Source organism: Mercenaria mercenaria, chromosome 12, assembly GCF_021730395.1.
Source record: "Mercenaria mercenaria strain notata chromosome 12, MADL_Memer_1, whole genome shotgun sequence".
Classification (NCBI taxonomy): domain Eukaryota; kingdom Metazoa; phylum Mollusca; class Bivalvia; order Venerida; family Veneridae; genus Mercenaria; species Mercenaria mercenaria.
In genome coordinates this window covers 76,369,804-76,396,552 of record NC_069372.1, presented here as the reverse complement: position 1 = coordinate 76,396,552, position 26,749 = coordinate 76,369,804, and the positions used below count along the sequence as shown (strand labels likewise).

At 35.2% G+C, this 26,749-nt stretch overlaps 2 protein-coding genes across 4 annotated transcripts; one reads left to right on the top strand and one right to left on the bottom strand.

Moving 5' to 3' along the window:
- Positions 1-131: 131 nt before the first annotated feature.
- On the bottom strand, positions 132-11,467 carry LOC123533573 (NAD-dependent protein lipoamidase sirtuin-4, mitochondrial-like). 3 transcript variants are annotated; one of them, XM_045315266.2, is made up of 7 exons: positions 11,446-11,467; positions 8,616-9,119; positions 8,036-8,162; positions 7,365-7,550; positions 6,716-6,866; positions 5,421-5,564; positions 132-2,189 (listed from the first exon to the last, which is right to left on the bottom strand). In XM_045315266.2, exons 2-7 carry the CDS (start codon positions 9,028-9,030, stop codon positions 2,034-2,036), a joined length of 1,179 nt encoding a protein of 392 aa, XP_045171201.2. In that variant the 5' UTR covers positions 9,031-9,119; positions 11,446-11,467; the 3' UTR covers positions 132-2,033. The 3 variants fall into 3 exon arrangements, with proteins under 3 accessions (XP_045171201.2, XP_045171199.2, XP_045171202.2); XM_045315264.2 differs by lacking the exon at positions 11,446-11,467 and adding an exon at positions 11,206-11,356; XM_045315267.2 differs by lacking the exon at positions 11,446-11,467 and adding an exon at positions 10,199-10,453.
- LOC123533574 (NIF3-like protein 1) lies at positions 11,462-26,749 on the top strand. The gene is made up of 7 exons (XM_045315268.2): positions 11,462-11,596; positions 16,391-16,561; positions 17,067-17,395; positions 18,493-18,646; positions 21,095-21,215; positions 22,410-22,536; positions 24,680-26,749. Exons 2-7 carry the CDS (start codon positions 16,428-16,430, stop codon positions 24,949-24,951), a joined length of 1,137 nt encoding a protein of 378 aa, XP_045171203.2. The 5' UTR covers positions 11,462-11,596; positions 16,391-16,427; the 3' UTR covers positions 24,952-26,749.

The window sequence follows — 26,749 nt, the reverse complement described above, 5'->3', positions numbered from 1 at the left end:
ATGTATATATTACTGTAATAACAATGTAAATACACTTATTTCTCAATTTTCTATACAGAAGTTCATGAAAAGCACTATTACCTCATATTCTCTCCTAAAATTCTTTTCTCTACAAAAATAACACAACAAAATTAAAGTGAGCATTTCTTTTATTTCAAACAAACAAGCAAACTGATGAAATATTATTTCAGAGAGAAGTTCTCCATATGTTGTTTAAGAAAGAAGTTCTACATATGTAAAAACATTCTTCTGTGAATGTCACTTATACTCCTATGGTTCAACATCACTAATTACTGTACAAGCATGTTTCAACTGACTGTCATTCTATTTATATACTGGGACATGCCTAGAAGGAAACAAGTCGGGGGTTGTTGCCAAAATACACTAGATCTACAGCAAATGTTGCTACCTTAGTTAAGTCACTGAGAGCTTAAGACCAGCAGCCTAGGTGTTTGGTCTATTTGTATATACCCAGATATATTGAGATATCCAGTTCTTACTCTAGTTTATATTTTATCATAATTTTGGAAATTTCTTTCAAATGTGATACTATATAAAGAATAATACAGGTCTATGGAGTGCTTAAACTGAAAACTTTCAAGTCAGTTTTAAAATCGTCCCCTTACTTTCAGGTGAAAATATTTGTTCAGTAATTTTTTATGTCTAAATATATTTCCAAGAACATCACACAGGAGCTTCCCACATTTTCACTAGTGATTGAAAAACTTCTTACACACTGTATGGCAGGATAATATTTTGTGCTGTGACTTATGGATGATTGCAGTAAATTTATACTGGCATGTTACAGTAAGAAAAAAAACTTTAAAAAGTCATCTACTTTATCATATTTCATCTGTTACTTGTAGAATATGTTATGCAAGGAAAACAAAAACTGTCTCAAGAAAGAAACACTTGACTATTCAAAGTCCTTTTCAACAAAAAGAATTAAAATAACGAAGAGATTGACATACTGTAAAAACTTAGAATTTCGCAGACATGAAATTTTGCGGATTTGACCCAAACAGATATTTTGTAGGGATACGACTTCTTTCGATGTAAACTTTTGGAAATAAAATGAATAGAAATTATATTTATTTGTAAGGAATTAGTTTCGTAGACTGACACAAACATACTTCAATAAAATTTAGGCTTCAATGTATATTAAGACATTCACAGTAAGCAAGTTCAAAAGGGACAATAATTTTCCCCGCTTCTGATGCTAAAAAAGATGGATATACCAAACAATTGTTAAGTAAAAAAAAAAAGTCATTAAACCTGGACAACACATATCAGATCATCACTCTTAACAAGTGTGTAAAGTTTCAATCTATTCTCTATAGGGGTTACAGAGGTACCTGTTTGCATACAAAACTTCACCAAAAAAATGGTCAGTCGAAGAAAGGGTAATGACTTTGTAAAAACGAAAAGCAGATTTATTAAACCTTTACATTTAATTCCAGATAACCACGATGAACAAGTTTGTGAATTTTCAATCCATTTCTGATATACCAGCTTACATAACTTAACCAAATCCTGTCGCAAGCTAACAAGTAGGTGAATGCAATAGCTCTACCTATTCTTTAAAAAAAAGATGAGCTAAAATCTATCACAGGTGCTAGGTTCAGACAGAAATCTGGCTCTTGCCTCAGTTTTGTGTAAGCTTATCCACTCGCCAAAAGCAAGTGAAAAATTCAAACATTTCAAGCATAAAGTTAACAGAAGTGTCAGAAATAATTATTTCAATCCACTCAATCTCATATACAAGAAAGTCATGTGACCATAAAATGTCGTTTGAAAGTTTTCTTTTACATCAAAGGAACATGTACAAGGTGATTTTATATTTACTGCAAAAATATTGACTGTCAACAATCGTTCTAACATTTCTGTAGTTCTCAATACAGATTTGGTCTTCAATATTTTCCAGACCATGAGATGTTGTTCAAAACATAAAATAAAAAAAAGCCTTTGATTTAAACTAATATAGTTAAAAGTTTCTAAAATGATATCCGAAAAAAATCTAAGATCGTCCAGTGTCATCTCCAGACTCGAATCTTGGGCAGAATATCACCACATTTTGCATGAATCTGTAACCGTGCCAGCTTGTCCGCTCGTGTGGGTCCTATATTTAGGATTGCTATTGGTTTTCTTTGGTCGTTAGCAGCTAATGCAAATCTGTACCCAGAGTATACCTGACATATACAATTATATTGGTATGAATCATAACTAGAGATGCTTTTGAGAAAAGGGCATGTCTCCCATTACTGCCTTGTTTGTCTGGATTGTTCAGACGAATGGTTCCTATCAACAAGAGCTGTCCGTAAAACAGCACACTCAACTTTTCTCAGTGCTCGACTGAATTAGAGCTTTGCCAGTAAAAATATTCCAAGTTAAAAAGGGACATAACTCTGTCAAAATTCAAATCAGAGTAATGGGGATTGTTTCTCCTAGTGTAGACTTTGATAGTAAATAAGTACTTTAAGTTTCAGTCAATAGCTTTGATAGTAACAGAGATATTTTACTTTATCAAAAATTTTAATAAAAAATTCTAAGTTAAAAAGGGGCATAATTCTGTCAAAATTCCATCAGAGTTATGGGGATTATTTCTCCTGGTGTAGACTTTGATGGTAAATAAGTATTTTAAGTTTCAAGTTGATAGCTTTGATAGTAACAGAGATATTTGACTATCAAAAACTTTAACCAAAATTCTAAGTTAAAAAGGGGCATAATTCTGTCAAAATTCAAAGCAGAGTTATGGGGATTGTTTCTCCTGGTGTAGACTTTGATAGTAAATAAGTATTTTAAGTTTCAGTCAATAGTTTTGATAGTAACAGATATTTGACTTTATAAAAAATTTAACCAATGCCGACACCGACGCAGACACCGGGGCGAGTGCAATAGCTCTACTTTTTCTTCAAAAAGTCGAGCTAAAAATGTCTAGTTTCTTTGGATGGTCTAGATGAGTGGATCCAGCTGGATGGTCTGGACGAGTGGATCCAATCAGTAATTCAAAAGTGCTTGGGCGGATTTGGCTAGTTATCGAACTTGGCCGAGGTCTTATGGTCAAACACATTTTGTTCAAGTTTGGTGAAGATCGGATGAGAAATGTTCGACTTAAGTGCGGACAAGCTTTGTGACACACAGACTGGAGTAAATCAATATGTCTCCCACACCACTGTGTGGTGGGAGACATAATTATGAAATTATTAGGTTATCATAAATTAAATATTGTAAACATAAAATGTTGTGGTTTGTGCTAAAATCACTGGTTTGCTGTGGCATTCAACCTTAACATTCACAAAAAGTAGTCCCTTAACGACTATCATAATTGACAGTCAATACTTAGTAGCCTAGTATGAGTGCCATTTCTTGCAAATCAAGTTTTCAATATGAAATATCAAATGTTTCACTGCTTATTTGCTTGTTGATAATGTAAAAATGAAATGAAGTTACAACAAATCTTTGTCATAAAAATTAAAAATGTCACTAAATCTGCAAAAAAACGAGCTGTCACAGGAGACAGCGTGCTCGGCTATTCCGATGCTGGATAGTGAAACTGGGCACATCTGAGGAAGCTGGAGCTGTCACTGGAGTGTTTAATGACTCCAATGGTGGATAAAGATATTGCACAATAGCTTGTGTCTGTGTCAAAAATATTAAGTAATAAGAGAGATAAAGATAAAGTGTATCAAAACACTAAATAAGTATAATTCTAAGCAAAAAGGAGGTATAATTCATAAAATATTGGGGACACCTGCACTTTACTGGTACGCACATTTAATAAATACTCGCCAATTGTTCTAATGGGGGCTACTGCCCCCACACCCCCGTTTTTCTTTTTTCTTTAATGAATAAATTATTGTTACAATTTATTTGAATGATTGTAACAAGCACACCATACCTTTTAAAATCCTAGCAAGAAGAGCATACCAGTAAAGTGCATTCTTGCCAAATATTGGTGCAACAGTTATGCACCTTGTGTCATATGATGTGGGTGATGATGTTGAACAACTACTTCAAGTCTGAATCAAATCCATTTAGTAAGAACTGAGATATAGTGAAAATGCATCAAAATCAACCTTAAATTCTAAGTGAAAGGGGGCAAAATTCATGAAAAATTGGTGCTAGAGTTATGCATCTTGAGTCATATAATGTGGGTGATCAGGTGGAACAAATATTTTGTTTGAAACAATCTATTCAGTAATAACTGAGATGGAGTGAAAGAGCATCAAAACTTAAATCTGAAATTGTATGTCAAAAGGGGGAATAATTCATGAAAACTTGGTGCAAGAGTTATGGCTCTTGTGCCATATGATGTGAGTGATGATGTCAAACAATTCTTTAAAGTTTGAATCAAATCCATTTAGTAATAGCAGAGATAGAGCGGAAGTGCACCAAAACTTTAACCTGAAATTCTATGTAAAAAGGGGGCATAATTCATGAATAATTTGTACCAGAGTTATGAACTTTGTGTAATATGATGTGGGTGATGATGTGGAACAATTATTTTAAGTTTGAATCAAATCCATTTAGATATAACTGAGATAGAGTGAAAGTGCACCAAAACTTTAACCTGAAATTTCAAGTAAAACGGGGGCATAATTCATGAAAAATTGTTGCCAGAGTTATTGACCTTGTGTCATATGATGTTGGTGATGATGTGGAACAATTATTTTAAATCTGAACCAAATCCATACAGTAATAACTGAGATAAGAGTGAAAGTGCAAAACTTTATCCGAAATTCTATGTAAAAAGGGGGAATTATTCATGAAATACTGGTGTGAGAGTTATAGCCATTAAGCCAGATAATGTGGGTGATGATGAGGAATAACTATTTTAAGTTTAAAGCATATCCATCAAGTATTACAGAGATAAGGAGAAAAAAGAGAAAGTGTAAAAAACTTTAACCAAGGTGGGGACGCGGAAGGACGTCGACGCTGGGTTGAGTAAGATAGCTTCCCATATACTTCGTATAGTCAAGCTAAAAATCACCTAATAAAAAATTTAAGTAAGTTTTGTATCTGACTGGCACATCCTATTCAAGTATGTAATATGGACAGATTTAGTCTAAAGTACAAATTTTCAATTAATACATGCTCTAAATTTTTTTAAATAGGCAAGAGCGAGGTCACTAGAAAAGACAAATACAAACGAAGTGGGGTGTCTTTCTCTGTGACCTTGACCTTAGAGGTAAAAATGTAACTCCTGAACACAGCACAACTTCTCATCATGTTTAACATTTGTGTAAAGTTTAACTGGAATCCCTTAACAAAATTTGTAAGTTATAGCTTACACGCCATGTGTTTGGTACCTATGAACTAACTTACTAATGTACATACAATGTATTTATGGTCAGTGTGATTAAATGTTGGCAAAAAAGGTCTTTCTGGCTTATATAGTTTCTTTTGTAATGGAAAAATACCTGTAAAGAGGTTCCAACAAAAAGTAAACTGTCACTCTCTTTCACTTTCTCGTGTATAAACTCTACAATCGGCTTCATTACATTGTCACCGAAAAATGTAATCTCTGGTTTCAACGGGCCACCACAACTTGGGCAAGGTGGAACCTGAAAAATGTTGTAATATACTTGACAACACAAAGACTTAACAAGAGTGCCAGACTGTCACAAAGTACGCCCGTCTAAATATTTAGTTACGTATCATAAAAAGATTTCAAGTAATTCAAGGGCCATAATCCAAGAGTGCCTCGGTGATTTGGATGGTTATCGAACTTGGCCGAGATATTATGCCCACAAACATTGTCACCAAGTCTGGTGAAGATCGTATGAAAACTGTTCGACTTAGATGGTGGACAAGGCTTAATTGGCAGATTTTGAGTAATTCAAGGGCCATAATCCAAGAGTGTCTGGGGCGATTTGGGTGGTTATGGAACTTGGCCGAGATATTATGCCCACAAACATTGTCACCAAATCTGGTGAAGATCGTATGAAAACTGTTTGACTTAGAGGGCGGACAAGGCTAAAGTGGCAGATTTCGAGTAATTCAAGGACCATAATCCAAGAGTGCCTGGGGCGATTTGGCCGGTTTTCGAACTTGGCCAAGATTTTATGCCCACAAACATTATCAGCAAGTTTGGTGAAGATCGAATGAAAACTAATCGACTTAGAGAGCGGACAAGGCTAAATTTGCAGATTTTGAGTAATTAAAGGGCCATAATCCAAGAGTGCCTAGGGCGATTTGGCTGGTTATTGAACCTGGCCGAGATATTATGCCCACAAACATTGTCAGCAAGTTTGGTGAAGATCGGATGAAAGCTGTTTGACTTAGAGAGCAGACATGCTTTTGGACGCCACCTGGCCGCCACAGGTGTTCACATAATATGCCCCGCTCTTTCAGAGATTGGCGTATAAAATGTGGGGTGGACATTTAAAAGTAGGAGAAACATCCAAATGTTGGACATTTTTAAAAAGGCAGCACGACAGGTTACAGTTTTATGAAAAAGTGTAATAGTTCGGACAAAGACCCTTTCATATTTACACAAAAACCAGCTGGTAATTTACTGAAATAAACCCCAGCCTTTAACTGTCACTCTTTTTGAAAGCACTAGCAAAAAAACAAAACAAATATTAACCAAGCTTAGTATTTTTAAAATATAGCACAAAATTGAGTTCTGATTGCTGATCATTGCATTATGTAAATTTAACTTTTACCTGAGGTGACATCAGTACATAAATAATCTACCATGAAGTCAGATTACCTTAAAGCCTTTGATCTGTTCCTGGGAAAGTTGGACGTCAGCATCAGGAGCTATTTCATCTGACTGTGCACTCCAGTTAGGATTATATGAATCTATGAGTACCTGCATCTCCGGACGTGTCATTTTATGATCACAACTTAGACACATCACTCTGAAAATGAAAACTCTCAATTAATTATAGTCTTAGTTATCAAATAAAGATGACAGTCATGTAAGACAGTGTTTCTAAATGAAATACATTTAATTCTTTTTTACTTGCTATTCTATGTGGAGTTTCTAACAAGACATTAATACATTGTCAACTACTGGGAGCAGTAGATTACAGGGAGCATGCTAAGAACCATTTTTGGCACTGGTAAGTTTTATTTTATCGTTTGTCAGGTTTTAAGTTGCACTGACACATTTCTGATCATATGACAACTTTCCAACTTTCAAATGGTGATTGAAAACCGTAGGTGCACCTCTGGACATTGTTTCATGAATGGGCAGACACCTGAGTATAACCTACAACCTTTCATACGCCAGCTTGATGACTTCCTCATATCATGACAGAAGCAAGTCTAACACCCAGCAGAGGTGAAGGGAAGTGATTCAAAGTCATAAATCTTAACCATTCAGACAAAATATGTGTATCTATCATCCTCCTTACCTGTGTGCACTGCCATGAAGTTCTGTGACTTTCTTACTGCCAGCTTTATAATGTAGAGCATCTACATTCTGAGTGACCAACCAGTGGACCTTACCTTTCTTCTCCCACTCGGCCAGAGCTACATGGGATTTGTTAGGCAGGAAAAACCCAAACTTGGGCCAGCCTACATAGTTACGAGCCCAGTACCTGCAGAATACAGATTATAAAACTAGTAAAGTCTATAATGATTGAGATATTCCTTTAATCAGTAGCATAATTATATAGCTTGCTGTTTCTAAAAAAACATTTATTATTTTGTTGTGTTTTACTGACAGAAACTTTGAGTTCTGAAACTGTAAAGCCTGTGGAAGTGGATTTTTTACACCCCTTGAATAAGGGGGCAAGTATTATACAACTTACAAGGGTGTGCAATATTACACACTTACCAAACGGCAACCACTCCTCTATATACAAAATCATACTGTAACAAGGGCATAGCCAGATTCCTAAATAATATAGGTATAGGAATGATAATAACCACAAAATCTCATTGCCATTTAAGGCGTTTTTTTATAATATACATGTATATAACATAACTTCTCATTTTTAACATTGGTTACAGGATTCTGTCCAGTACAATTACTATTCACAGGTTTTAATGATAGAATATCTAAGTAAACTTTATCTTTTACCTCTGTCTTATTTCTGGGTCCTTGACAAAGTCCTGATACTGAACAGGTCTGTTAGTACTTCTTGCATACAGACCTACACCCTCAGATCTATAGTCCGGTATACCACTCTCTGTCGAGATACCTGCACCTGAAATATCCAAGAAAAAGAAGCTTTATTCAGAGTCCCATAAATATTATGATTAACAAATAACATATCTGTTTGCAACCAAAAAGGTAAAACCCAATTAACATATACTTACCTAGAATTATTTTATCAACTAGTGCAACCCTTTAAATATCAAGTGCCAAGTAATGGAGCTTACAGTACCATTTTTTGTACTTAGGTATGCCAGTGATTGAACACTTGACCAAAATTGGACGATCTACCAAAGCTCTGAAGGCAGTAAAATTGTTAAGCAGCCCTGCCATCCTGTGACTGAATATATAACATATATGTTACTGTCTCTAAGTGTATTTTCATTTCCCATATGTTTTTTTTTTTTCAAATATGTGCGACTATCCTATCCTATTAAAATTTCATGTCTGACATTGTCATCTACATTGTTCTTAAGCTTGGAATACTTTCATTTAGTTAACTCACCTGTGAGAATAAGTAAACGCTTGCTGTGATTTACAAACTCCTGCAATCTTTTAAAATCTTCATCTCGTGCCGGCTCACATACTGGTACAAACTTATTTAAGTCACTCGGATCAGGAAACAATGCTAAATCATGTTCCTTTTCTTCTGTAACACTATCATTAGTTATATCTTGTGTCGAAGATGTACTGCTATTACTATAAACCCTGGAGCTCAGAGTCCCTGGCCCACAAGATGTACTTCTATTACTATATACCTTCGAGCTCTGAGTGCCTGACCCAGTTTTCAGTGCTAGAATTCGTATTGCCACATATTGTCTGTAGGTTAGATCATTATTACTGCTTTTGCAGAAAGTTGTGAATCCCCGGTGTGTATGATGAACGACTTTTAATAAAGCATTTCTTGGTAGTTTTGACATTTTCCTGGAAAGTTTGTCTCTAGTATTATTTGTCCTGTTGGTAAGTAGACTGATTTAATTCACATGATTTCTCAAGGAATACTCACATTCTGAAACAGAGAGAACAATTATGTCAACATATTACAACACATGCCCCCTGAAAATGCCTGACAGAATAAAATATAACATCAAACTAGATGTTTATCCATAGAACACTTGGGAAACCATAAATGGCAACATACCTGTAAAGCCTCATGCATTGGGCGTGAGAGTCACGCATTTAACATTTGTTTAAGATCCGAATCACACTCTCACGTACATATTAAAGTTTCTCATGCAATTTCAAGAATAAAATGGCAGGCCTTTTTTTCATTAATTTGGGAATGCCACCGACACCGGTGGAATTGGGAAAATTCTCTCCGAATTTGTCTTAATTGGGACAATTTGCAAATTACCAAAATCTACATAAATGTATTTTTGTGTGAAATATTAATGAATTGCATTTCAGTAATTGTTCAACAGTATTATAATTTACCTAAATATACATAAAAATTAGCAAATCTATCTTAAAACAACAAAAACCCTAAAAGGTATAATCATTTGGGAATTTTGAATTCAACTTTGGGAAAAAAAACATATTTTTTTGCATTGGGATTACCTCCTTTTACAGGAGGTAGATTTATAGGGGAAAAAAGCCCTGAATGGGATGGCCGATTCACTTTTTTGTTGTGACGTTTACATGACTGTTGCATCAAAACTTTTAAAAACAGACTGATCTAATAAATAGCATTTCAAGATGTTCTTGAATATTTCCTTGTAATATTTTCAAGTTGCATCAAATTTTGAACCAAGAGCCTCTATGCAACATCCCCAAATGATGTATCTCCGATTTTTGCATTAAGTAAATAATCAAGTGCAACCAAAATAAAAAATTAAGATGGAGGGAAGAGATGAAAATCCAGGTCCGTCATCAATCTCTACACCTTTATGACCTAAAATCAGTATCTTTGAAGTCCAAATGTAATGAAAAAACAGCCAAAATCAATCTCTGTGCGTCTACACAAGTGTTGTCTGGGACCCCCACCTCCAGAAAGACATAGACAAGCTTGAGGGTGTACAAAGGCGAGCAGCGCGTTTCGTTTCTAACAATTATAGGCGCAAAAGTAGTGTTTCTAACATGATGCGTGACCTGAAGTGGAAACCATTAAAGGAGCGCCGACGAGACCAGCGCCTGGCATTCCTACATAAGATCGTCTATGACCTGGTGGCTGTCTCCGCTGATGACTTCCTGGAATATAACCCACGGCAACAACGAAGATCAAATTCTATATCAATCAAACAAGTGACATGTAATAGCGAACTCGAAGAGCAAGCCCAAAGGGCCTGCTCGAGAATCGAGCTTTACGGTAACGCAAGTATACTATCACACTTGGTGATGGATTTGAAAAGTTTCGTCGGAAGTTCTTAAAAAGCGCGCCCTAACGGATAGGTGCTCACAGGAAGTACTTCTTTCCGCAGTGAATACAGAACTCCATTCAATTGCTAAAAAATATTCATCACTCAACAATAATGAAAGAATGATTTCCAGTTGTTTGAAAAAAATATTATTTTCATTTAAAAAATCAAGCATCGGCCAGAAAATGGAAAAAATGTCATTAATAAGCAGAAAGAAACGGGAACGCGGTAATGACGTCACCGTGACACCGGCTTCCCATAATTTTTGCAATGTATGTTATTCACTGTTACATGTGTGGTGACACTAAATGTAGACTTTTTCAAGCAAATGGGTTCTCCTGAATTCTTGTGAGTAGGGAATAGTTTCTTTGTGACAAATTAATGATGCATAATATCTTTAGCTAAATCCGATTTCTTTGAGCTTGCTTTGAGGCTTTGACTTAGTTCATATTACAGACATATACAAAAACTCATTTGTGCCTCAAACCATCCGCGATTGGAACTCATTACCAGACTCAGTTGTTACTTGTAACAAAAACGATATATTCAAACGTGCTCTCTTGGACTATAGATTGCGCGATTAACATCTTACATCAAGCGCATACACACCCTCGATAATTTTTGCTCATTAGTGAGATAATTTCGAGTATCGATACAGATACAGCTTTCAGGGGTAGGTAGGCAGCTATGAGACAGATACAATAACTGTTGTTAGCAGTATAAAGGTTTTTGAATACTTACTTGATAAAAAACTAGGCCCAAACTACAGAAGGAGAGATTTATGTAACATTTTTACTTCTTTTTTAGTTTTTGATCATTGTCTTCAGACGCTCGACTGTTATTTACGGCTTCTGTTCGAATTCTTTATCATTTGACGTGAGTCAGGTCGAATTCTGTAGGCGAGTCTTTTCTCTTAAAGTATTATCCTTTTAAAATCATCATTTAAGCTAATGACATAACGCAGATAATACTAAACGTTACATTTCCTTCCGTTGTTGACACATTTTTCAAGCCTTTGCATGCTCGTGATCTGTAGTAAACGGTGCTAGGAAAATATTCTACCATTGCTATTGATCCTGGCAGCATTACTGTATTATTTTGGTTGTGTTAACAGACATTTTACCTTTCAAGGGTTTGTAGTCATTGAATCTCTTTCAATTTTATATTTGAATTAAAATCTGCTATTATTCCATTCTTCCGATCTGTTTACCAAGATCCCAACGTTGTTGTCATCAAAATAATTTTTTTTCTCCAGTCCAGTTCAACTTTTTGACTTTACCATGTGGGTACATTTTGGTTTGGGTACGTTTTGACCTGCACCCAACTTTTCTAGCAGGACTCCCCCTGGCCTAGCCCAACTACATGTAATTGTGCGCAAAGGGCTCTTTTGATATAGAGAGATAAACCGCCCATAAAGGCAGACATACGGTAAATGTCAGTCTGTGAATTGGTCTGCCTTGCAGTAAAAAAAAAGAATATTGTACAGCATATATATGGAAACAGGCTGATTCAGACCGTGGCTGATTCGGACCAAATATTTTGGCTGATTCGGACCACATACTTAGAATAAAAGTAGATAATGACCATATATTTCGGCTGATTCAGACCACAAACTTTTATTTAACAGTCAATAATGACCATAAATTTTGGATGGTTCAGCAATTTTCAGAAAATAATGTTGATTATAGCTTATATAGAGGTTTAACTTGAAGTAAGGACATAAAATATACACCGTACAAGCAGGTAAGAAGTTTTGACAAACTAAAATGGATCATTTATGCATTTAAATAAGGACTTTAATTATTCTTTGCATCAGACATTAAACTTAATAGTCATAAATTTTATTTTTATTCTTTGCATCAGACATTAAACTTAATACTCATAAATTTTATTTTTACCCATGACATCAGTGTCAGGAAAACTTAGACAATTTGGGCCGAATAAGCCAAGTAAATTTGGTCCGAGTCAGCCTGTATTCCATATTTATCTGTGTACTTGAGTTTTATTAGCTCGACTATTCAAAGAAAACTCACCCTGGCGTCAGCGTCACACCGTGGTTAGTTATTTATTTTATTTATTTTGTTGGGTTTAACGTAACACCGACACAATTTTAACCCATATGGCGACTTTCAGCTTTGATCAAATTGATGGTGGAAGACCCCAGGTGCCCCTCCGTGCATTATTTCATCACAAGCGGGCACCTGAGTAGAACCACCGACCTTCCGTAAACCAGCTGGATGGCTTCCTCACATGAAAAATTCAATGCCCCGAGTGAGGCTCGAACCCACATCAATGAGGGGCAAGTGATTTGAAGTCAGTGACCGTAACCACTCTGCCACGGAGGCCCCGCACCTTGGTTAAAGTTTTGCATGCAAGTACATATCATTTAAAGGCATATAGCTTTGAAACTTGTTTTTTAGCTCCACTATTCAGAGAATAGGGGGGCTATACTACTCGCCCCGGCTTCGGCGTGACCCTTCTTGGTTAAAGTTTTTCGGCAACCTTTGTTTTTCTGACATATCTTTGTTAATATTGCTTATATCTTACTGTAACTTCACATAAACATTGTCCAGTATGCAAACAAAGTATGTGTAGGGACTGGGTCCATTATACCCAAGGTCAAGGTCACCAAGGTGTTATACTTGGGTTATTTTTAAGGTTAACGTTTTTCGGCAACCTTTGTTTTTCTGTCATATCTTTGTTACTATTGCTTATATCTTACTGTAACTTCACATAAACATTGTCCAGTATGCAAACAAAATATTTACAGGGACTGCGCCCATTTTATCCAAGGCCAAGGTCACCAAGGTCTTGTACTTAGGTTATTTTTAAGGTTAAAGCTTTTCGGCAACCTTTGTTTTTCTGTCGTAACTTTGTTACGTTTGCTTATATCTTACTGTAAGTTCTCATAAACATTGTCCAGTATACAAACATAGTATATGCAGGGGCTGGGCCCATTATACCCAAGGTCAAGGTCACACAGGAATTATACTTATAATTATTTTCATGTTAAATTTTTTCAAAAGCTTTATTAATAGACCTATCTTTGGTACTTTAAAAGATAATGACTTGAAATTAAAAACATTTGTTTATAATCATCATCTGCATGTATAGTTACATACCCCATAACTCTAATTATATTTTTGACAGAATTATGCCCCTTTTGTACTTAATTTTTTTTTGCAATCTTCACTTTCTGAATATTACTTTAATGCAATATAAGATAAAGACTTGAAACTTAAAATGTATCTTTTATTACCATCATCTGCATGTGTGGTAACAATTCCCATATGATTTGTATTTTTGACCAAATTATGCCCCTTTTATACTTATTTTTTTTTTTAACAAACTTTGTTTTCTGGACATAACTTTGGTACTATATAAGATAATGACTTGAAACTCAAAATATATCTTTACCATCATCATCTGCATTTGTTGTAACAATCTTAATAACTCTAATTTGTGTATTTGATGGAATTATGCCCCTTGGTGTATCTAATTCTTCCTCTTATAGTAGAGGTCTCTTATTCAGACATATATTCATTTTACTGTCAAATCCCTATATAGTGGAGCGCGCTGTCTTACGGACAGCTCTTGTTCTTTTTCTAGGTCAATTACCAACTTCACTGTGTCAAGTCTCATAACTGTGGCATGTATTAATTTTGTGCAAATTATATATGCCCTCTTTTGGACTTAGAAAAACCTGGTTAAATTTTACATGCAAGTTACTATCTCCAAAACTAATGCAGTTATTGAATTGAAACTTCACATGTGTCTTCGGGGTTATCTTCTTCTTCTTGGCGTTCACTCTTCGGGGTTATAAAACTAGTTGATAGCATCAAGTCCTATAACTCTGACCTGCATTTTGGCCATATTATGCCCCCTTTTGGACTTTGAAAATCCTGGTTAAAGCGTGCAAGTACATACAGCTATTACTAAAAGGCATATAGATTTGAAACGTATTTTATCTTTTTCTAGATCAATTACCAACCTCACTGGGTCATGTCCCATAACTCTGACATGTATTTTGGGCAAATTATGCCCCCTTTTGGACTTCGAAAATCCTGGTTAAAGTTTTACATGCAAGTTACTATCTCAAAGTAATGCAGATATCGAATTGAAATCTCACATGACGTCTTCGGGGTTATAAGACTTGTTGATAGCATCAAGTCCCATAACTCTTACCTGCATTTTGGCCAAATTATGGCCCCTTTTGAGAAAATCCTGGTTAAAGTTTTGTGTGCAAGTACATTAACAGCTATTACTTAAAGGCATATAGATTTGAAACTTATTTTTTCTTTTTCTAGATCAATTACCAACCTCACGGGGTCATGTCCCATAACTCAGACATGTATTTTGGGCAAATTATGCCCCCTTTTGGACTTAGAAAATCCTGGTTAAAGTTTTACATGCAAGTTACTATCTTAAAAATTAATGCAGATACTGAATTGAAACTTCACATTGTGTCCTCGGGGTTATAAAACTAGTTGATTGCATCAAGTCCCATAGCTCTTACCTGCATTTTGGCCAAATTATGCCCCCATTTGGACTTAGAAAATCCTGGTTAAAGTTTTACATACAAGTTACTATCTCCAAAACTAATGCAGATATTGAATTGAAACTTCACATTGTGTCCTTGGGGTTATAAAACTACTAACTGGTTGACTGCAACAAGTCCCATAACTCTGACCTGCATTTTGGCCAAATTATGCCCCTTTTTGGACTTAGAAAATCCTGGTTAAAGTTTTACATGCAAGTTACTATCTCCAAAACTAATGCAGATATTGAATTGAAACTTCACATTGTGTCCTCCGAGTTATAAAACTAGTTGATAGCATCAAATCCCATAACTTTGACGTGCATTTTGGTCAAATTATGTCCCCTTTTGAATTTAAAACTTCTGGTTAAAGTTTTGTCTCCAAAACTAATGCAGATACTGGATTGAAACTCTATAGATATTTTAACATTTAGGGTAATATTTTCCTGCTTCTGGGACAATAATTCAAATAGTCGAGCATTGGCTGTCTTACAGACAGCTCTTGTTTTAATTTCACTCTTGACTTAGTCAAAAAATAAAAGTTTGTGTCCCAACCACCTCGGTAGCCTAGTGGTAGAGCGTCCGCTTCGAGTGCGGGAGGTCGTGGGTTCGATACCCTGCCGCGTCATACCAGAGACATAAAAAATGGTACTAGCAGCTTCTTAGCTTGGCGCTCAGCATTAAGGGGATAGTGCTAGGACTGGTCAGCCCGGTGTCAGTATAATGTGACTTGGTGGGGTATCATGTCACGTGTCTACGGCATGATATTCCAGTGAGGCAGCACTATAAAGTTGGGCATTGTGCTCACTGCTACAAGTAGACACCGTCGTTTATATGACTGAAAAATTGTTGAAAAAGACGTTAAGCCGAAACACACACAAAGTTTGTGTCCCATATACATCTAAAAATTTACTTGACTTAGAGTCATAAAATATTAGAGGATTGTTAAATAGCATTAGAAGTTGTTCACCTGCTGTTCTCATTGGGATTTCACTCAACTAGGCCAGAGTTATGGGTCTTCACAGACACTAAGTGAAAAATACATGTAAAGTGCTTAAAAGTTTGTGTTGTGTTGCATATATCTTAGAAATGTTTCACCCAGGACCTTATCATGATACCTTGTACAGTGACAGGAGTGTGTGGGGGGGGGGGGGGGGGGGGGGGGAGGGTAGGGACTCGCATCTAGTTTTGTTTGCTTTGTTAGCAAAACTATGGAAGCTCCTATTAATATTTAATCTTATGTTTCTAACTTTAGCATAAGATTTTAGAGATGCTGGAATGACTTGCATACCTGATCATAGATAATATATACCTTGAATAATTTGCTGCCCTTAGGCTAACACAGGAAGTGAGGTTACATGTTTTACAGATTAGTCATTTCTTTTATAGCTTACAGACTTGAAAACACCCTAGAAGAAATGTTCTTATGCTGAGAAATATACAATACTATATTGAAAGGCAGTTGATTTATAAACCTTCAGCCTGGAAGTTTATGTATAGAAGATACTGTGCTTCTGCGAGTGAAGACGATACCATGGACCTTCAGAATGTGCTGAAAAAGTAAGAATGCTTCCAGTTTATAAAAGAATCATTTGTATCTATGATTCAAGCAGATTTTACCTTAATTTTGGTTGGGTTTTTTTTTTTTTGCACGGTCAGTTTCTGAATGATGACAGTAATATCTAGCTTTAACACAAATAATTATGTTAATTGTAAATTTAAAAAGTGCTGTTTTACTGTGTTCATGTGGCAAAGTTCGACACTTTCAGTTTTCTGTTACCTGTCACTGCTGTGGTGATGGCATATAAGTCCAGTTTTCTTTTCAATACCCCTATCTACGTTATGAATATGAAATTATCTTGATATCATATAACATAATGGTGAAGTTTGTAATGCTATAATTATGTATGGTATGTTTGTTGTTGCACAGGACCATGCATTTGTATTTAGTTACTAAATACTTAATAAGTATTTGAAATACTGGCTTAATCTGCAAAAGTAATGATTTTATATTAAAGAACTGATGGTGTATATCTTATAAGGTTTCTGGGCTTCAAACTTTCAGGTTACGCAAGCTTGCATCACCATCCCTGGCTGGATCCTGGGATAATGTAGGACTTCTTGTAGAACCATCGTCACCCCACAAGGTCAACACAATCTTCCTTACTAATGATCTTACCCCACCCGTTCTTGAAGAAGCGATTGCGAAGAAATCCGACATGATCATATCTTACCATCCGCCAATTTTCTCCGGTATGAAGAGACTGACACAGAAACAATGGAAAGATAAGATCATTATAAAGTGTATCGAGAACAGGATTGCTGTCTACTCACCACATACAAGTTATGACTGTGTTGAGGGCGGAGTCAATGACTGGCTGATCAGCTGTTTTGGTATAGAAGAGTTTGTTTCAGATTTATATTTACATTGACAGCGATTGATATGACATATTGCTAAATAGACCATTTTATAAATATTGCACTCCAGAGAGGGTGAAATGAAAAAAATCCTGATAAACGTTTTACATTGTTTTAAAGGTCTGTTTGGGTAGTAGTGAAGTCTAATTAATCTTTATATTATCTTTTAATGGCAAAAATTAGATGTTCTTCCAATTGCTAAAACTGGGCAAATTAAGTTTCAAAACCTTTTTTTTTGTTACAGAAATTTTACATGGCAATGATGCTGTCATTCTAAAACAGTTGTCCTGAAAGTTTTTTAGGATTCTTTTATAAATATGTAAAGCATTTGCTGTCAATATTAGCTAAATATTAATATGGAAATCATGATAATAAATTAAAAAATAATTAAGATGTTTTGGAAATACAAAATGTTCATATTACCACTTGAGGGATTTCTTCAGAATGCTATGTATGATATTAATGTTTAACTATTAGCCTTCTGGTGACAAGTTATTCTGCCTTTATGACCAGTGCCGACCAAGATCAGTCTGCACATCATGGTCTGCACTGTTCGCTATTCAGTCTGTAAATTTTCAGTGAACTTCCTTTAGAATTAATAAACGGCATTACCCAAATTAAAAGATAGACAAATTCATTTTAAAAAGAGAGAAATCATAAAGACAGATCAAGGGAGAACCCTGTACAGTATAGATCAAACAGGAGAGTACTAGTACTAGTAATTAAAACTAAGTTCAAATTTTCCTGGCAGTCACATTGTCTTGTCTTAAAAGGAATAAGAACACAGTCCAGAAATACTGAGTAGGATCACTGAAATGCTGTTGTAAAAGGATGTTAAATCACAACAACACTATGATGAATTGATATGTTGTAGATAGGTAATATTTGTGACAGTGTTATTTTTACAAATTTTTATGACCTTTGCGACTTGCAGAGTTAAATTAGGCATGACTATTAACCAGCATCATGTCCAAACATAACTAGTGGTAACATAATCATTCTTAAACAATGCAGATAAATCTGCTGGTTACAAAACTAATGTAGAATATGCACAATATGTTTAATTTTTTTAGACTGCAAAGAGGTGGAGCCAGTGGAACAGCATGAAGATTACATCACTTGTCATACACATCAAGTTGGATTTAACATACCCACTGAATTTTCCACATCACTGAGGGAGGCATTTAAAGCTGAACAACAGGTCAAGGTCACAGAGTATAGGGAAAGGTAAATACTCTATCAGGCTATATAGAAAGTCAAGGTCACAAAGTACAGAGAAAGGTAAATACTTTGGAAGGCTCTATAGAGGGTCAAGGTCTCTGAGGACATAGAAAGGTAAATATTCAGGCAGGATAAATAGTCATGGTCACAGAGAACAGGGAAAAGTAAAATACTCAGGCAGACTGAAAATAGAAGGTCAAGGTCACAAAGGAGCACAAAGAAAGGTAGATACTCACACAAGCTAAATAGATGGTCAAGGCACATAGAATGGAGAAAGTTAAGTACTCAGACAGGCTAAATGGAGGGTCAAGGTCACAGAGAACAGAGTAAAGTAAATGTTCAGACAGGATAAATAGAGGGTTATGGTCACAGAGAACACAGAAAGGTAAAAATCTTGGTCAGACTGAAAATACAGGGTCAAGGTCACTGAGTACAGTAAAATGATAAATACTGTGGCATGCTAAAAAAAAGAGGGTCAATGTCACATGTACATAGAAAAGTAAATACCCTTGCAGGTTAGATAAAAGGTTCAAGATCACAGAGAAAGGTAAATATTCAGGCAGGTTAAATAGAATGTCAAGGGAAAGGTAAATATTCAGGCAGGTTAAATAGAATGTCAAGGGAAAGGTAAATATTCAGGCAGGTTAAATAGAATGTCAAGGGAAAGGTAAATATTCAGGCATGTTAAATCGAATGTCAAGGGAAAGGTAAATATTCAGGCAGGTTAAATCGAATGTCAAGGGAAAGGTAAATATTCAGGCAGGTTAAATAGAATGTCAAGGGAAAGGTAAATATTCAGGCAGGTTAAATCGAATGTCAAGGGAAAGGTAAATATTCAGGCAGGTTAAATAGAATGTCAAGGGAAAGGTAAATATTCAGGCAGGTTGAATAGAATGCAAGGGAAAGGTAAATATTCAGGCAGGTTAAATAGAATGTCAAGGGAAAGGTAAATATTCAGTAATGTTAAATAGAATATCAGGGGAAAGGTAAATATTCAGGCAGGTTAAATCAAATGTCAAGGGAAAGGTAAATATTCAGGCATGTTAAATCGAATGTAAAGGGAAAGGTAAATATTCAGGCATGTTAAATGGAATGTCAAGGGAAAGGTAAATATTCAGGCAGGTTAAATCGAATGTCAAGGGAAAGGTAAATATTCAGGCAGGTTAAATCGAATGTCAAGGGAAAGGTAAATATTCATGCAGGTTAAATCAAATGTCAAGGGAAAGGTAAATATTCAGGCATGTTAAATAGAATATCAGGGGAAAGGTAAATATTCAGGCAGGTTAAATCAAATGTCAAGGGAAAGGTAAATATTCAGGCAGGTTAAATCAAATGTCAAGGGAAAGGTAAATATTCAGGCAGGTTAAATCGAATGTCAAGGGAAAGGTAAATATTCAGGCATGTTAAATGGAATGTCAAGGGAAAGGTAAATATTCAGGCAGGTTAAATAGAATGTCAAGGGAAAGGTAAATATTCTGGCAGGTTAAATCGAATGTCAAGGGAAAGGTAAATATTCAGGCAGGTTAAATCGAATGTCAAGGGAAAGGTAAATATTCAGGCATGTTAAATCGAATGTCAAGGGAAAGGTAAATATTCAGGCATGTTAAATGGAATGTCAAGGGAAAGGTAAATATTCAGGCAGGTTAAATTGAATGTCAAGGGAAAGGTAAATATTCAGGCAGGTTAAATAGAATGTCAAGGGAAAGGTAAATATTCAGGCATGTTAAATAGTCATGGTCACAGAAAACAGGGAAAGGTAAAATACTCATGCAGACTTAAAATTAGAGGGTCAAGGTCACAGAGTACAAGGAAAGGTAAACACTCCGGCAGGCTATATAGAGGGGCGAGGTCACAGAGTACAGAGAAAGCTGGCTGAATAGACATCATGTTATGCCCACTTCATTGCAGTAGTCTGCAAATCAAGATTGGTTTGTATTGTGAAGTTCATATAGTAATGTTAGTATTGTTAATTGAAAAAGAACCTCAAGCAGCATTGACAAAAAAGTCAAGGCAGTCACACTTTATCACAAATATATGTATTTATGGTGGTTTATTGATGTTTGATCAATGTTATCTTTGTCTTTGCAAGCATTGTTTTATTTTTGAGTTGATGTCTTTAATGAAAATTATGATTATTCTGGTAGACTGGACTTTATCCCTGGTTCCATTCAGGTAAAACTTAGTGTGGATACATGTTCTGAGACTAGTTTATAATAATATTTCAAGATTGTGCTAAGAAACAACCAATTGGATGGTTAGAGTCCAAGTTTAGTTTTATATCTTTGGACATTTGATTTGTGTTTGAAAATTCCCTGACTCATAAATCATCCATGTTTGCAAGAACAGAACGTTCATTAGGTATACAAAGAAATTTGGAACAGTTATATAATAAATGGTATTGTGTATAGTTTTTGACAAAGAGGAGAATAGAAATCAATTAAATTTTATTTACAGGCCAGACGGTAAACATCATATTTCTGTCCACTGTACAAAATCTACCTTACAGAGAGTAATGTGTTTATTACAAGATAAAATGGATTCTGTGAAAAATATACAGATCTCCGAGTTAGCAAAGGTAATGTATATACAATTTATATTCTTTGAAATTATACTTAATATGGGTGGGGATTAGTTTAGTGCGTGGTTTCGTTTATAAACAAATATTATCCTAACAAATAAATAAAAAATATCAGGTTTAATTAACAGAAATTAGAAATACAATAATTTATGTCTCAGCACCATATAGTTTTGGTAAATACTATGGAATTTAATGCCTATGATTAAGCAGATGTTAATTTCAGTGTGGAGGCTGTCCAGTCACAGGGAGAGGCAGATATGTTTGAATTTTATTCCATAGATGAGGTCTATGGTATTGTTTGTAAAGCAATATATTGTCAATAATATATTTTCAGGCTCCAAAGTTAGGTTGTAGAAAGGAACCTAAAACTAACTATTATTATTGTCAGGCAGTCTGTAATATATTTTCAGGTTCCCAAGTTAAGTCCCTTATACTTACCACATACTGCCTGTCAGTCAGTGATGTATTTTCAGGCTCCAAAGTTAAGTCCCTAATACTTACCACATACTGTCTGTCAGTCAGTGATGTATTTTCAGGCTCCAAAGTTAAGTCCCTAATACTTACCACATACTGCCTGTCAGTCAGTGATGTATTTTTAGGCGCCAAAGTTAAGTCCCTAATACTTACCACATACTGCCTGTCAGTCAGTGATGTATTTTCAGGCTCCAAAGTTAAGTCCCTAATACTTACCACATACTGTCTGTCAGTCAGTGATGTATTTTCAGGCTCCAAAGTTAAGTCCCTAATACTTACCACATACTGTCTGTCAGTCAGTGATGTATTTTCAGGTTCCAAAGTTTAGTCCCTAATACTTACCACATACTGCCTGTCAGTCAGTGATGTATTTTCAGGCTCCAAAGTTAAGTCCCTAATACTTACCACATACTGCCTGTCAGTCAGTGATGTATTTACAGGCTCCAAAGTTAAGTCCCTAATACTTACCACACACTGCCTGTCAGTCAGTGATGTATTTTCAGGCTCCAAAGTAAGGTTATAGAATAGGTAATAAAAGTAACCACGTATTGGCAGACATTCTTTGATATATTTTCAGTCTTGAAATTTAGATTTTATCATTATACAACGGGCCCTCAATCTGACCACATATTGTCAAACAGTATGTAATATGTTTTCAGATTAAAGAATGGGCCCTACAAGTAATCATGTGTTGTCTACAGTTTTATGTATTTACAGGCTCCAGTGTTAGGTTATGGTATGGGTCGTAAAGCCAAGCTAAGCGACAACATTACACTAGAGGAGGCCGTGAAGTTAGTAAAACAGCATCTGAAGTTGGATCATGTTCGATTAGCTAAAGCTCCAGGTAAGAAAAGGGCATTTTAACATCTACAGATCAGACAAGGTCAGGAGCTGTCTCCTTATGGAGGTTTCATGTCAACACAGGTTTTGCGGGATATGCTCAGATTTATTTTGGCATGGTTTTATTGCAGTTAAAGTTATTGCTTCAACAATTCAGCTTTATTCTACATTTGATTTTCATATTTCATAAGATAAGTTCACTTTTATTTATTTGTAAGTAAAAACAGTTTGGATAATGGAAAATGATTATGGATTGTAAGCAAATGTAACAAAGAAAAATATATATTTAAAAAGAAAAAACAAGAATGTTGTGGTCACCTTAGTTGTAATTTTTGAAAATAAACAAAAGTGTAACAGCAGGGCATAGCCCTCAGCTGATCCAGGTACTGTGAAATCATTTATATTCGTGGGGGATTGATTTTTGAAATTTAATCCCAACGTACAAGTAAAATTCCCATTCATTTTATGTTCAAAAGTTGAAATCCACGAATTCATATCCCCACGAAATTGCCGTTTTGACCAAAACCATGAAATTTCATGCCCATTAAATAAGTGATTTTACAGTAACCTGCACATTCCCTCCCCTTCCTACACTAATATTTGAATATGTTAACACTTTTTTTTTCAGACCCAAAATTTTCAAATCATCAAGTCCAACTTAAGAGGGATTTGTTTACAGAGATCTGTGTATGAAAAGAACTGGAACCACTGCCTTACCCTTGCATGATCGTAAGAGGCGACTAATAGGGTCTTAACACTTGGTTTTGCTGTAACTCTGTGATTCCAGCAGGTATGCAAATTTTGATTCCATACCTCATGTTTTTATTTCGATGTAAATGAGATATGAAACCAAAGTTTGTAGTCCTGTTTGGCGCCATATAACCTATACTGTGTTGGTGCGCTGTAAAACCCAAATAAATAAATAAATTGTTTACAGAGAAAGTAGTGTAATGCTGTTTAGCTCACCTGAGCGCGAAGTGCTCGGAGTTAGCTATTGTGATCGCTCGCCGTCTGACTGTCCACAGTTTTATTTAGATGACATCTCCGGTAAAACTACTGGCCAGAATTGCATGGTCCTCTATCAAGTTTATTCAAATGTTTCAGCCTTATCCCTTTTAAGGGCCGCCAGAGCTTAAAGTAGAAAAACATTTAAATGAGACTTCTCATGAACTACTCAATTGACTTTCATCAAACTTTGGTCTGAAGTGTCATTATAAGGTCCTGTCCCAAATTTATTCAAATTGGGGAGCATGTCTCCGTCCAGAGTCTATTAGAGCTAAAAATAGAAAAACCTTTAAACAACTTCTTCTCATGAACAGCTTGATGGAACTTCATCAGACTTGGTCTGTGGCATCATTGTATTAAAGGTCCTCTTAATATTTTCTGGTCCTTTGGGATCATGGAGTCTATACTGTAGATATGTAATAGAGTTGCTAGGGGGTGTGAGAGGTGTTGCATATTTCATTACCTTTCATGAACAGACACAATCAAACAGAGTCTGCTATAATAATAATAATAAAAAAAAATTCGTTTTTGGTTGCATTCTATGCTTCCAAGGGATCTTTTTACAGATTTTATTATTCAAATGGGAGCTCTTTGCCCCTTTTAGGGGCTGCTGGAGGTAAAATAGAAATACCTTTAAAGCACCTTCCTCATGAACTGCTTAATGAATCTTCAATAAACTTGTAAGGTCACCTCCCATGATTATTCAAATGGAGGCACCCAGCCACTTTTAGGGGCCACTAGAGTTAAATATAGAAATACCTTTAAACAACTTGTCACAAACTGCTGGATGGGGATAACCATTTTAAAAAGACCGTCCAAAACACCCTCAGCCTGCTTCTGTGGTCTGTGTATAGTTTTTCCACACAATTCTAAATACCTAAGAAGCATATAGAGTTTGAACTGCTTGTCCTCTGATACTCTTATTTGTGCAATCAACTTCTACTGTCTCTGGAACTTCAGACACATTGAGCATATTACAAATGTACGTTCCTCTTCTAAAATTGCACTTTTTCTAGCCTGTTTAAGCTCTGAAACTTAGATGAGCAATCTAGAGCCATCATGGACCTCTTGTTAAGTTGTTCATGCTACATTAAACCAGGATTTACATACATTAATTATTTTATGATTTCTCCATATTTCAGGTGTGGAGAAGGTATCTAGTGTGGCTGTCTGCGCTGGCTCAGGAGGAAGTGTTCTGCGTAATGTCACCGCTGATCTGTATGTCACAGGTGAAATGTCACACCATGAGGTTCTCCACGCTGTATATAATGGCTCATCTGTGATACTATGTGACCATAGCAATACTGAACGAGGATATCTAACTGTGATAAAAACCAAACTACAAGAATCCCTGGATAGTAAAACCACTGTAGTAATTACTGAAGTTGATTGTGATCCCTTGAAAATTGTTTGAAATACATTTTCACATGTGAGAAGGTTTTAGCAAGGTAAAAAAAACCTGAAAACAGCAGCCAGTAGTCTTAATACTCGAAGAAGGGGACTTCTTTTTTTCAAAACATAGCATTGATACTGAACTGGCGTATTTATGAATTTGTCAAACTTTAGTCAAAGAATTTATTATGTGATAGATCTGTACCTATTACAGTTGCAAGCTGGAATATTTTACCATGACAGAATGTGATAAAATACTTTACATAATATTTTGCATTATTAAATATGTTCAATATTTATAGTCCTAATAAAATGCATACGGAGTATGAATAGAGTAGAAAAAAAGTGTTTGTGCTTTCTTTCCACTATAGCAACAGTTTCTGTTTCTGCTGGAGAGAAACAAAAACTAAACTCAAACGTTTTCAAATTTAACTGTTAGTGTTGAGTTTATGTTATTATTAAAATGTTTGAATTATTGTAAGAATATAGTATAAAATAGGTTTAATACTATTATTGAAATCAACAAATGTTGGATATTACCAATACAAAGGCCTTTTAGACAAGCAAAATGCCCTACTTTTGCTACATGGCTTATTTATTACGGTAGTATATATTAATTTCAATATTGTATTTGCCTCATATCACCATCATATGTACCAGGAAATGAGATCAATAAAACAATTGATTAATCATTGTAATATTTTACAGTTGCATCATCTGAGAATTATAACTTGATGCTGAAATTTCAATTTTGTTGTCGGCTTCTCTTTCTTACATGTTTCTTTCACTACTCATTGCAATCCAACATATTAATTATCACACAAATAATTTAAGCTTTTCTTACTGGATCAGTGATACTTCATTTTACAGAAATATGCTGAATGAATTCTCATGTGTAATGATAATAAAAAACGAAACTGCCAACATTGTAGATTCAGCATTTTGAATGGGGAGCATTGCTAATTTATTCTCATTCCTAGGATAATTAGACTACTTTAATATAACCCTTGTTTGACATATTATTGCAATTGATTCTTTAATACCATGTTAGTTGTCAAGAAGTATTTTAACCTTGGCAAGATCACAGGATAGTTGATGCACATTGTTAAAGTCATATCCACATAGACCCTGACATATCTACTGTAAGCTTTGACAGGTCAGCCATCTGCTTGTTTTACATACCTCTAGCTTTTATTTTGTCAACTTGTGACATAAGCAAATTTCTCAAAAACTACCTGACTAAATGCTTTCAAACTTCACAGATTACTTTAGTATCATGAGTTGACCTCACAGTACATAATACTTAACTTAGCTTTAATTTTGTCAGAATTATGCTCCTTCTTAAAATAGAAATTTTGCAGAAGCATATTTCTCAGGAATAACTAGACCAAAATGTTTAGTTATCACTGACTTTATACTAGTTTCCAAATCATCAGCAAACTTGTGTTAAGATTTCAGCTGCTGTTCAGTTTCATCAAGGTGTTTAGATATCTGGTCAATATCTTCTTTCTGTGCCTGCAACTCCTTACTATGTTCAATACCTTTAAATATTTTTGGCTATTGCACAGGTCTGACATTGACCAGTCTTGCAATCCAGAAATACATAATTTTCGCATTTACAAACCAAAAATGTTGTCAGTTGATTCTTGTGATTAGAAATTTTTCATGGCAAAAGTCTTGTGGCATATTATTTTGTTAAGTTGCTTATGTCAAGGCATTTATTTTAATACTCGAAAGGATTACAAATAAACCATGCTTTATACCTTTTAATTACTACACGGTAGTATTTCATATTACAATGTTAATATCTTTATATATCA